At 53.1% G+C, this 13,067-nt stretch overlaps 1 protein-coding gene across 1 annotated transcript in view; it reads right to left on the bottom strand.

Annotated features, from left to right (window-relative positions):
* TBL1X (transducin beta like 1 X-linked) overlaps window positions 1-13,067 on the bottom strand; it is a 215,958-nt gene that overhangs the window by 5,142 nt on the left and 197,749 nt on the right. The window contains exons 11-15 of the mRNA XM_035029681.1: window positions 11,084-11,144; window positions 6,083-6,204; window positions 3,840-3,914; window positions 3,361-3,488; window positions 1,569-1,734 (exon numbers count right to left, since the gene is read on the bottom strand). Coding sequence (XP_034885572.1) covers window positions 1,569-1,734; window positions 3,361-3,488; window positions 3,840-3,914; window positions 6,083-6,204; window positions 11,084-11,144 — 552 coding nt within the window. The remainder of the gene's footprint in view (window positions 1-1,568; window positions 1,735-3,360; window positions 3,489-3,839; window positions 3,915-6,082; window positions 6,205-11,083; window positions 11,145-13,067) is intronic.

Genomic DNA, 13,067 nt, shown 5'->3' with positions numbered 1-13,067 from the left:
CTCATGCTCCTTCGCTCGCTCTCTTCCTCTCTCAAATATCTAAACTATTAAAAAAATAATAAAATCTTTAAAAAAATAAAATGTCCTGGGGCGCCTGGGTGGCTCAGTCAGTTAAACGTCTGCCTTCGGCTCAGGTCATGATCCCAGGGTCCTGGGATCGAGCCCCCCGCATCGGGCTCCCTGCTCCGCGGGAAGCCTGCTTCTCCCTCTCCCACTCCCCCTGCTTGTGTTCCCTCTCTCGCTGTGTCTCTCTCTGTCAAATAAATAAATTAAAAAATCTAAAAAAGTAATAATAAAAATAAAAAAATGTCTCAAAGAGTGTTGTGATTTATACAAATGGGGTGATAATGAGGGTGATCATGATTCGACGAGTTTCTGACAGTAGACGGCACCTAATGAACGATGTTATTTTACAAATCCATCCAGCATGATTTCCAGCAAGTATTTCATGAAGGAACTCTGGCACAGTGTGCCTGGGGTGAGTTTTCCAGGAGGCCTATCTAGGGCTGTGAGGCTCAGCTTGGCATCAGGCTGGCTCCACGCAGAGCCCACCATCACCTCTCCTTCCGCAAGAGGATGTGTTTTATGTAAGGCAGTCCCTGGGAAGCCTGGGGTCTCAGTGGACCCCTGCACCCCAATGCCAGTTACCTTGGCCCACGCCCCACCACCTCCTGCCCCAAGGGGAACATGGACTTGAGAACGCAAATGCATCCGAATGTCAACCAAGCCCAAGGGAATCTAGAAGATAGGTCATATGGAAAGGGGAGCAGGGAAGCCGTCTGATCCATCCTGAGATCCAACAAAATGGATCACTGGCTATTTTCAAGGACTCCTACCACACCACCATCTCCCTTCCATTAGGAGAACCAAGAGCTGACTGCCCAAGATAACACTGTACTCACTCTACTAGTTCCTGTCCATTCTATCTTTATATTCAGATTTCTGCGATCCTCAGGTATGGCCAGAGAAACCTACAGTGGCTACATTTAATCAAATATCGTCTCCTTTTAGTTCTGAGAACAGGACAACCCACTCTTGGCCTATCCTTTGCTGCAAACATAAAATATTTTCATTCAAGAATCGTTAAATGGCATGAGCAACGCAAACCATCTCTCCTTTGTACTCCTTGATGGGCTCCGTGGGGCCACAGGTGTTGGTGGTCTCAGAGGTGGTCAGGGCTGGCCCCAGGCCAGCTGGCCGCTGCCCCTGGAAACCTCGGATGGGGGGCCACCTCTCCGCCCCCAACCTCGGATTCCAGACGGCCGCGTCTCTGAGCACGCCTGTGCTCGAGACGCGGATGAGGCAGGGAGGTGGTTTGATGCCAGGAAGCTGAACGAGAAGACGGGGCAAGTGTGGGGAGGGGACCCACAGCCCGGACAGGGCACAGGGCAGCAGCACTGAGCCTGGGGTCTCCCGGGGAGGGAGGGCTGGCTTTAAGCCATCATCTGGGGCAACTCGTTCCTAAGCACAGCTTCCCCACTGGCTGCTCCTAGCCTGGGTCCCCGAAAACACTGTTTATAGGGCCTTCCTTTTGGAAAGGACTGGGTCACAGGAAGCGTGGGGATTACCTGAGTATTCCAGATATGCACACACTTGTCAAAGGAGCCACTGGCCAGGTACTTCCCGTCGGGGCTGAAAGCTACACTGTAGACCGGTTCCTGATGTTTGGTTAGCGTGTGGATGCAAACGCCGCGCTCCACATCCCACAGTCGAACCGTAGAATCAAACGAAGCACTAAGAAGACGGGACACAAAACATTACCACAAAAACACCTGGCTTTCCTTCCGTTTCCCTAAGATGTCTTAATGGGTATCATGAGCTCTTCTTTCCAGAATGTGAGCTGGACATAGTGAAGACAAGGCCATAGTTTTCAAACCGATCTTTTCTTCCCTCCTTCCTTTCTTGTGGGGCTGTTATTAGGAACACAAGCTGAGATCCACATTAACTTCTCTCTGCATTTCCTACAGATACGGATGATAAATACTTGCACAGAATACGTACCACATTTTCTAAAATGCTCCCGTAATTTAAAAGATAACATCTATTGTCAGCAACTGAAATGATACCAATAGCTTGCGAAAATAGCAAATTGAGTGCATAAAACAGAAACCAACAGGAATTAAAATACAACCCCATCCGAATATGCGATCACACTGCCGAGCGCTGCAAGTCTGCTTATTTTCCCACGTGAGAGAACAGCATGGATCACAGAGCTGCTGCCTGGCACTCAGTCCCTCCACGGGTACGTTCCCTTCCTACCACCGACTGAAGGGTCATTTACGCTCGTCATGGGGACCGTGGAACACAAGTACCTTCTAGGCCATCAAAACCGACTGGAGTGTGTTCTTTAGCTCAGTCAGTTAGGTGGGTTTTAGGACCGTTACTCGAATTAAGGGAATTACGGCCACCATGTTCTTCTGGCTCTAGCCTCTCAGTGGATGCAGGACTCCCTTCCAGTGCTTTCTAAGAGATGGCGCCGGGTCGAGCCCTTGCAGCAAACAAGAGTCCTCACTGCTCGGCGAGGCTGCCCACCGCTCCGCTACGTGGTCAACACGGAGGTTCTTCCCGACTTACAGGCGGCCGCCACCTTCGCCTGCGCCCACAGTCCCACTCTGCACCACCGCGAGCACAAGCCCATGGCTGCTCTGGGTCACAAACCATGCCTGCCAAGCGAAGCAAACACAGCCGCGCTGCTTCCGGCTGTGGGCTCCGCACCCCCAGTTACCCTGGCATTCAGTCCCAGCATCTCTTCAGTTGGCCCCGCAAATGTTCTTTTGAAAACACAGTACCTAGAGTAGACGTTACATCCTGAATGGGGTCCAGCGAGCGCGGGGGCAGACCAATTCTGGCCTGCCTGGCCACCCCACTCCTCCCAGTGCTGGGGCCCCAGGGGGTTCACTCTATCAGCGGTTGGGTCAGGTCTGGCTAGAGCTGGGCAGCCCTCTGTCATCGCTCACGACGCTCCCCACCTGCTGCTGCCAGTTGAACCAAGGAACCAAGCCCGACGTCCCCACTGAACTCCGTTTCCTTCCTCTGTCTTAACAAAAGCCTCCACCAAAGCCAAGTGCTCACAGCCTGGACACACGACCAGTGCCTCCTTCCAACCGCATGGTTCAAACCATCCTTACACCTCCAGTCAGGTGTCCCTTCAGAGTCTTGTGGGTGCTTTCAAAGCGAGCTCACCATGTCATTTAGCTTGGAAGGACCCGCACACAAACGTCTGCACCACAGCTCAGTGAAATGTCCCGCTCTCCCGGGACGCGAGTAAGTCTTGCTGGCCCTGTGACTAGCCTGGCCGCGGGGAGGGAGCACGGCTGCTTTTAGGAACCACGGCCGCGCGGTGGGCCATCTGCGCTTTACCTTGCTAGCATGATGTTGGAATTTGGGTTGCTGGTGGCTGGCCCGGTGGGGCTCCACTTTATGGTGTAGATCTCTTTGCTGTGAGCCTGAAGGTCATGGACACACGTGTCCTGCTTCATACTCCAGATCTAGAGAACAGAGGGGCAGCAATGTGAGCAGATGCCCTTTCTCCAGCCAGCAGTGGTTCCAGAGCACTCGTTCCGTGAGCTCTGGGGAAGCTCGCCGCCCAGCGGGGAGGGGAGTGCGGCCGGCCCATCCGCAGGTCACCCGCCAGGGAGGGGGAGCGGCATGCCAGGGTGCACCCGTGAGAAAGGCCACGGGCAAGGAAGGAGTCTCTGCAGGACCCTCAACGGATCAACGGGACGTAGCTGCAGGATAGCGACATCGAGTCAGAAATGGGGGGAGAGGGCTAATCAGTGGAGGAGCGGTGACTGGGCCCCCGGGGTTGTGCACCGCACGGCCTGTCCTCCCATCACTACCTTTAACGTCATGTCATCAGAGCAGGATGCTAGCAGCATTCCAGAAGGATCCCATTTGATGGCATTGACCTCATTCTGAAAGAGAGCAAAGGGTTTTCAGGAGAAAGGCTGTGAGCAGATCCCACAACCTTCCAGCAGGGGGCAGCAGTGCCTCGTCGAGGCTGGACCTCAAAAGGACTCCCGGAGAAACCAGGGACTTTCCGCGTTTCCCTTTATCTTCCTCTCTGACTCTGCCTTCCACGTTCAACTACAAGCACGCCATACACCATACGTAACCCGCTCATCGACGTTTCTCTAAGGAAAAAAAGCCACTACTAGGCAGTCAAATGAATTTACGTAAAATTCAGGGCAGGGCAGAAAACCAGTAAGAAAGACCATGGTAATTTAAAAACTGACTTTGAAAACCCTTTTCCTGCATACTTTCTATACCACGGCTACTTCCTGTCTAAATCCATACAAGGCCCCTCTTTTTTCGTGCTGGGGGTGGGGGCGTGATGGGGGGGGAGGTGGAAGGCAACGATTTAAGGCCTCGGATACACAGGAAGGTTTAATCTGGGTTGAAGGCAGGATCGAAACGCCCAAGTGGTAACTGTTAGGAACACACCCATAAACAGGATCCCCGAGGTGGGGCAGGGGGCTGGAAATCCAGAGCAAACAGCAAGCCAGATGGTGCAATCCAGCGCAGGTAGAAAGTTCTAGAAGGCAGCTGCAAGTGTGCTGGGGGGGGGGGGCAGAAAGGAATGAGGCTGCAAAAAGCCTTCCAGTTCCAGGGACCAGGTGACCCCGAGGCTGAATCATGCAGGACGAAGGCCAATGCCCCCCGAGGGACAGCGTTTATAAAGCAGCCTGCTTTATAAGCAGGCCAGTGGGTGAGCTAAGGGAGGCCGGAGGGCTTGGACTACAGACGGGTGTGTGCCCGTGTGCACGAGAAAGCGGATGCCGGACCCCAGGGGAACCTGGGGCCCAGGGACAGGCTCAGCCAGCGCAGGCGGCCACGGTGGCTCTGGCTGCAACCGCTGAAAGGAGACCCTACGGGCAAATCTCTCAGGGCCCAGGAGTGCGGAGCTGGGCGCCCCCCCCCCCCCCGACTGTCCTCAGCTAACCCGAGGGTGCAGCCAGCTCCTTCCCCACAGTGCAGTTTGCTCTCCCCGATTCTGCAACCCAAGTCACAATTCCCAGGAGGCATCCAGGGATGGCTCATAGGGTCTCGGGAAGAAAAGAGGCTCAGCTACATTTAGCTTGTGTCTCGTGCAGGACGACGAGCAGCGAGAAGACCCATTTAAAAATGTGCGATGGTGATCAAGTCGCCAGTGGGACAGATGGAAGTCTGGGGAAGAGTGTAGGGTTAGGGGAGAGAGGAAGAAACAGGAAAAATAAAAGAGGGGGGTTGGTTTAGAGACACAAGGAGATGGTAACAGGAGAGCTGGTGCCTGGGCTTTCAGAAGCAGGGGCCCGGAGGGCCACAGGAAAAGGGGACTCCCGTGGCAGTGAGCTGGTGCTGAGACAACAGTGTCCGTCAGTCGGGCAGGTGTCCCAGGAGGGCTGCGGGGGGAGGGGGTTTGGAGCCTGCAGGGATCTGGTCTGGAAAAGCGACCAGGAGCCTCATGAGCCCCACACCAAGGAATCTGATGAGAAGTCAACTGGCCTCTGAGCTTCTTGGATTACATGTTGCTATTTTCCCCCCAATTTAGGAGAATGTGGCCATTAATGCTTCATACGATTTTTGTGTTCTCTCTTTTTTCTCTCTCCATTACACATACTGGCTGGAGGGCTTCGTACGGCCCATCGGTCATTAAGCCTCTCCGAGAAAGACTGTTCAAGCTTTTATGCATTCTTTAATCGGCTCATTTCTGGGATCTCGCTTCAGGTTCCCTGGCCTTCCTGCAGTCTCCCACCTGCTGCTGAACCCCCAGCCCCCCCTTGAAGACTGTCGTATCAGACAGTATAGCCCTCGGGTCTCAGATTTCCGAAACTGGACTTTTGTTTTTAAGAATATAGTTTTCCTTTCTCTGCCAACGTTCCCCATCTTTTTGCTCATTGTAAGCATCCTTTCCTATATGCGCCTGTAGATTTTCCTAACAGCTACGTTAAAAAGGCTTTCCTGCGGAATCGAACTCTGACTCCTGAGGGCCAGGGTCAGTCTTGGCGTCACTGCCTGCCCTCAGGTGGGTTAATCCAGCCACCAGCGACGCCGCAGGCACCTTCTGGGGAACCAGGGGCCCATCATCGGAAGTCACACTTACTGTGTGTCCCTGGAAGGTTTTGACCGGGCGGTCACAGCCGAGTCTGCAGACGTGAATACACATGTCGGTGCTGCAGGAGGCGAAGGCAGTGTTGTTCTGCCAATCCACGTCGAGGGCGGGCGCTGCAGGGAAGGGGGGCGGAGACACCGTGGCATTTACTACTGGTGCGCGCGCTCAGCCGACTTAAAAACAACTAGAAGCAGAGTCCAGAGCCTTCTCTAGTAACACACTAAAAGAACGTGCCCAGTGTGAACACAGCCTCTTCCGCTCAGAGTCCATAAAGACCTGTCCGTGCACATCTGGGATGCTGAGCAGACGCTCTGGAGAGACCCCCGTGACGGCTGCCATGCCCTGTGGCATCTCCGGACCCCCCGACGCGGGGACAGGGGTTCGTGAGAACGTGCACTGCCCCCTCTTACACCTTACTGCTTCCAGAAATATCCCTGTGGCGGGCTGATTTGATGTGTTTTAGATGGGAACAAGAGACAAGATGAAAAAGATTTCATATCCGATAGTCAAATATCTTGATTTTAAAAAGTCTCCTGCAACACATTAATGCAGCCCATCAGCTGGAGGGGACTTACCCTTTGGGGACACGACTGGGCTTAGGGCTCAGGACATATGATGAGCACCCTTTCTGACTCGTGGGCCTTTCCCAGGCCCTCTGCTGAGGGTTTGGGGGAGGGTGATGGACTTCTCTGCCTCCCAGCGCTCCCCCCTTCCCCAGACCGCCCGTCAGACTACGCAGCATCCTTGCTCTGACACAGAAGGAAGAGAGTTAGGTTCCTGCAAGCCTCTCGTCACAGGTTTCATCGACTGATCAGTACCCTAACCGTGTCTCGTGTGTTTCTTTTAAAGGCAAGTCAGCACTGAATCGGGAGAAGAATCCAGATTCCTCAGGATGTGCTGGCGATCAGATGGCCCCTCCGATCTTCCACAGGTAGGTAACTGCAGGGTAGGTCCCATTCGCTTCCTCGTCCCGCTCCCTCCCCGGGTGCACTTGGCAGGTGGGCGCATTTGGTGGAGAGCGAGCCCAGGCTTGTTCAGAAGCCGAGAGCATCTCTTTCTGTTCCGTCCCCAGCACTGTGTTTTCACAGTAGCCCCACGGTTCCCGGCCCACCTCCCGCCTGGAAGGCAGGCGCGGATCGCGCTTGGCCAGGGGATGAGCCCATGGGCCGGCGCGCTACGACTGCAGCTGCTGTCGCCGACGACACCGTGCCGGCCAAGTCCTCAATTCCTGGCCACCCTCTGCATTCAGGGCATGCGGTCCGTACACTTGCAAACGGGACCATGTGGGGGGCAGCTCCGGGGACAGTGTCTAGCACCTGGTCGTAAAAATTAACATCCGCTGACCCTCGCCATCCAGACAGGGGGACCCTCTGTACTTGGGTGGCTGACCCCCTGTGAGTGGGCCCCTGCCACCAGGAGCCCCGGAGCCCCCAGGATGATCTCACCATTCGGTGTGGGTAAGCGACGGGAGGCAGGGCGTAGCGATTCGGGGTCCACATGCGCTCCCTGCCCACACGTGGGCCAGTGAGGTTCAGCAGTCAGCAGCACTCCAGGCACAGCCTGGCTTTGTGTTTTTGTCTTGTTTTTAAGTTTAATTTTGCAATGTTACTGTTGATCCAGGCTCCCCCAGTAGTTGCATTCTGCGGCTCTACGGGACGGAGGCAAGAGCAGAAGGCTGATGCTGGTACAGTGTGTGTGTCGGGGGGGAGCTGGGCCACTTCTGAGCGGCTCTGAGCTCAGCTCTGAGCAGCCACGTGCACAGGCAGATCCAGAACTGTGCCACGGTCACCGAGCATCCCCTCGTGCCACCTTATACTCACACCAAGGCCTCCCTGCACCATCCCTACGGTCTGGCTCCACTCACGCGTTCTCCAGTTCCAACAGTTCTTCATCTCAAGGTTATATGTAACGGAGTCATGCAGCAGGCGACCTTTGGAGACTGGTCCGATGGAGACCCCTTGAGATCTATCAGGCTGTTCCGTGTTACCAACAGTCTGTTGACGACATGCTCCTTATTGCTGAGTGGTAGTCCACGGTCAGCCTCCGAGGAAACGCTTCCTGCTGATGGTGACAGACCGTGGCCCTAACGGGTGTTCGTGGGAAAAACCTAACGAGCCAAAGCAATTTCTCAGACCAACCCATCAACTCGAGGAGTTTCTGAATGCTGACAAACGGTCCTCCTTATAAGCTCTATCTGTGTTTTGCTCCGAAAAAGAGCACACTTCCTTTTCTTTCAAGTTACCATCTTGAACAGTTTCTAGCACTCTCCTTCACGCTAAAGAAAAAAAAAAATAGAGCAAACGACACCTGGATCTTACTGAACCAGCGATGGGGACCTATACACCATTATGGTGAGAATTATGGGTGAGAATATGTAAGAAACACATGGGTGGTGTTCTTGGCCAGTGGGACAGAGAGCCCTTCCATGAAGTCTTAGAAATGCTTTGGGAAATATTACATTCTGCTGAAAAACTTTATAAATGAATTTTTTTTTTTTTTAGATTTATTATTTTTGGGGGGACGGCGGAGGCCGAGGGAGAGAGGGAATGCCCTGGCAGACTCCGCACTGAATGCAGAGCCCGACACAGGACTCGATCTCACGACCCTGAGAGATCAGGACCTGAGCCACAATCTAGAGTTGGACGCTTCACCAACAGCACCACCCAGGCGCCCCATAAATAAAAGTGTCATGGGAATCTTACTGATGTTTATCGTGGGCATATTTTTTCTCTGAAAAGTAGAATCCAGAGCTCTGTTTCAGACATTCCCTCCAACCACACGGGTGAGCACACCTGCTCTTCTTGAGCTCTGAATCCGTTACGGTATCGTCCCCGACAACAAAGGTCGGGACACTTCGGTCATTTATGCCAACAATGCGAGACCACCAGGAAGGACCCAGTCACTTGCTACTTGCCACGCGATGCTGTCTGGAGCAGAGTCGTAATCTGGCAACACGCTCAGATCCACGTAGACTGGCTTGCCAGACGCTGGGCTTGTGAGGAGCAGGACTTCTTAAAGAGAGGGGATTTCCTTTTGGGGTGGTGGAAACGTTCTGGAACTAGACCGTGGTAACGGCTGTCCACCACGTGAACGTGTAGTTTCCACTAACGGTACGTATCGTGTGACCTACACACCCTCCCCTGCCCCACACCACAGAGGTCGGAAGTCCAAGCCCCCTGTGTGTGGAGCGCTACCTACTTCCCGGTGAGAACATACGTTCTGGAATACGTTCCCCCACTTCCACATCATCAGTGGTGTCAGATTAAAGCAACACTAGGAGCGAAATTCACCGGCACCCCAAGGGGTGTATCCGGTGTGGACCCCACCCCAAGCTACAAGGACACACGGGAGAGACGTGCTATGTTTGCAAAGTACCAGGGTACCAGCTACACCACCAGGGTCCCCCCGATCAGGAGGAAGCACAGCTGAAGGACCGTGTGGAGCTGGTGTCCGGGCATCGGAACCCAGTCCTGCCTCACGGAATCTTTGGCTGCGTCGGCTCGCTGGACGACCCATGTCCCCTGCTCGGAGGCCCTCCCTGGGCACGGAGATCGGCTGTGCTGCCAGGGGGAGCCCATGGGGCCAGCGCGTGGATGCAGACCATCACCATGCACCCCAAACTCCCCGTCAGGGTGCCCTCAGAGAATAGTACACATGCCCTCCACACGTTTAGATTCCCTCAAAATGGAAGAGACATTTCCTGTTGAGGGAGGGAGCATCCACTCCCTTCTGTCAGGTCTGAGCCAATCTTTATCCCAGTCCATTCCTTCTGGGAGGTGGTCGTCTGTCCTTAAGAGGCCACATCTAACAACAAGACTGAGCTACACAGAGCGTGAAGTGGCAGGTGGGAATCTGGGTAATTGGAACTCTCTAGAACCCTGGCTGCCCCATGTAACCTGCTAGGACCCCAACACACAAAGGGACAGGGTGAGGTCCACAGCGGTGGCTACACATGTCTGCGGGGCAGACGGACCCCCACAGGCCTGACGCTGCTCTCCGTAGGAGTGCCCACGGGCAAGGCTGGTCCTTGGCCCGAGACTGGGAACTTGGACATCCAGAGGTTTCCCACCACTGCCTAACGGACAATAATGGTGTCCTGTGCCTAAACTGTGCAAACAGTGGGGTGTGTGCTGAACCCCTGCTTTCCTTCTGGGAGTCCGGAATTGGGGCACACGCGAAGCAGGGGCGCCTACGGGACCAGCCCCCAATTACAAACCTCAGGCCCTGAGTCCTAATGAGTTTTCCTGGTAGCTGACCCTTCCCATGTGTTGTCATAACTCGTTTCTGGGAGCATCAGACGTGGACTGATTCCGCTCGGAGAGGACCCTCGGAAGCCCTGGACGTCCCCCCACGTGCCCCTGCCTGCGGGTTCTGCTCTGTGTCCTTCCACAGTGATGCCTCTCAGCCCCGAGGACAGCGATCCGCTGAGTCCAGGAGTCCTCCCAGGGAGCGTCCAGACTCAGGCGTGGTTGCAGGGCACCCCAACGCAGCAGCCCCCTTGAGACAGCAGGAAGAAGGCGCCCACACTGCTTCTGTGCTTGGTTCACTGCTGTGTTTAACTTCTGAGCAGGCAGCTGTTGAGGGCAGGTGTATCTTGCAAAGCTTAAGAACAAGGCTTCCGGGGCGCCTGGGTGGCTCAGTCGGTTAAGCGTCTTGCCTTCAGCTCAGGTCATGATCCTGGAGTCCCTGGATCGAGTCCCGCATCGGGCTCCCTGCTCGGCGAGGAGTCTGCTTCTCCCTCTGACCTTCCTCCTTCTCATGCTCTCTGTCTCTCATTCTCTCTCTCAAATAAATAAATAAAATCTTAAAAAAAAAAAAAAAAAAAGAACAAGGCTTCCCATGAAATGCATTTCCTTCCTACCAGCTACATTCCACGGACTCCTTCCTGCAAGTTTTCACGATTACTTTAAGGGACATTTCCTAGGGCTATGAACTCCTATTTGGAATTATTAAAACAACAACAACAACAACAACAACAACACAAAAACTCACCGGAATGAAACGGAAACTGTTGTTTGGCTTCTCCTGTGTGAGCATCCCAAATTATTGTTGTCTATGCTCCGCAAACAAAAAGAAAAAGTTAGTAACTATTCTTCATGGAAAGATTTCTCTGAAAAATTTAACATACAAGAAAAGATCGTGAGCCCCCCTTCTTTCTAAACTAGCACTGTCCAAAAGAGATACAATGTGAGCCACAAAAGTCATTTTTAATTTTCTCATAACTACATTAAAAAAAAAAGAAAAAAAGGCGTCTGCGAGGCTCAGTTGGTTGAGTGTTCACTCTTACTTTTGGCTCATTTCGTGATCTCGGGGTCCTGGGATCGAGCCCCAAGCTCTGTGCTCAGTAGGGAGTCTGCTTGAGGATTCTCTCTCCCCCCTCCCTCTGCCCCTCCCCTTGCACACACGCTCGTTCCCTGTCTCAAATAAATCTTAAAAAAAAAAAAAGGAAAAAGAAATCGGTAAAATTAATTTCAACAATATATTTTAGCTCACTCCAATGTGGCCAAAATACTGTTTCAACATAGAATCGATACGTAAACATTAATGAGGTATCTGGCATCCTGTGTTTCATCTAGATTTTTGGGACCCAGTGTGGGTTCTATGCTCAGCGGTCTGATGGCTGCATTTTGTGAACTAACAGCCACACGTGCTGGTGGCTACTCCATGGAACACTACCGGGAAAAGTGCCCCGATGGGTGGGGATCCCCCTTCCTCCCCAACACGGACACCTGCTGAAAAACCTGCCACGATGCACCTCGACACAGCTTTCTAGCACTTTGCCAAATGCAGAGCTCGAGAAGCTGGCATTTCTGACCCCGGCCCTGACCATCACCCCCCGCGGCACGGACACCAGATCCAGCAAAAAGCAGTGTGTCACACTGGGCCCGGGCATGAGTCACTGCCCTACAAATACGGAGAAAAATGATCTCCACCTTGCAAAGCAAAGTAAATCCTGAATCCTTAGGAACTTAGGGAAGACAGGGAAGCAACCAGATGCAGCTCACTGACACCATGGGGATTGTGCTTTTTGTTTTTTAAAGATTTTATTTGAGAGAGAGGGAGAAGCAGGTTCCCCGCTGAGCAGGGAGCCTGACGTGGGGCTCGATCCCAGGATCCTGGGACCATGACCTGAGCTGAAGGCAGATGCTTAACGGACTGAGCCACCCAGGCGCCGCATGGGAATTAAGTCTTAATCAACTGGAATTTCTACCTTAACTGGAACTTTTCCACCTCCCTGTGCATAGCACTTAAGATTCTGCTTTAAGAACTGCTTATATTTTGTATCAACTGCAGAAAATTGCAGGTGAAATCCTCAGAGCACCAAATATCTTTGAAACTCAGTTCTCTAAGTTTGGGCTCAGCTCTAGACCAATGAACTTTTTTTGTTGTTTTTTTTAAGATTTTTAAGTCATCTCGGGCGCCTGGGTGGCTCAGATGGTCAAGCGTCTGCCTTCGGCTCAGGTCATGATCCCAGGGTCCTGGGATCGAGTCCCACATCGGGCTCCCTGCTCCGCGGGAGCCTGCTTCTCCCTCTGCCTCTCTCTCTCTCTCTCTGTCTCTCATGAATAAATAAATAAAATCTTTAAAAATAAAAAAAAAAGATTTTAAGTCACCTCTACACCCATCGTGGGGCTCGAGCTCACAACCCTGAGGATCAAGAGTCGCGTGCTCCACTGACTGAGCCAGCCGGGTGCCCCTTGACCAATTAACTTTGTCATTTGGTGGATCCTAACTCTTTTCGTAATGTAGCCACTCCCAAATGTGGCAACGCAAAGACTACGTGAACTCTTTCAGTACTTCTCTCTGACACAACGCCACACACCACAGCAGTAATCCTATCAGCTAGTGGGTGTTTCCGCTAAGTATACAAGGGACGAAACAACTCGTAACTACACAAAGGCTTTTTAAGACTGTGATGTATCCTGCTGTCACTACTTCCAGGTTAAGCATGCAGTGAAGGTCAACACCAGCATCC

The sequence above is a fragment of the Mirounga leonina genome, unplaced genomic scaffold, assembly GCF_011800145.1.
Source record: "Mirounga leonina isolate KUSES-001 unplaced genomic scaffold, KU_Mleo_1.0 Mir_268, whole genome shotgun sequence".
Lineage (NCBI taxonomy): Eukaryota > Metazoa > Chordata > Mammalia > Carnivora > Phocidae > Mirounga > Mirounga leonina.
Note: the sequence above shows the minus strand (reverse complement) of the source record. Positions and strands in the feature narration are given on the sequence as shown.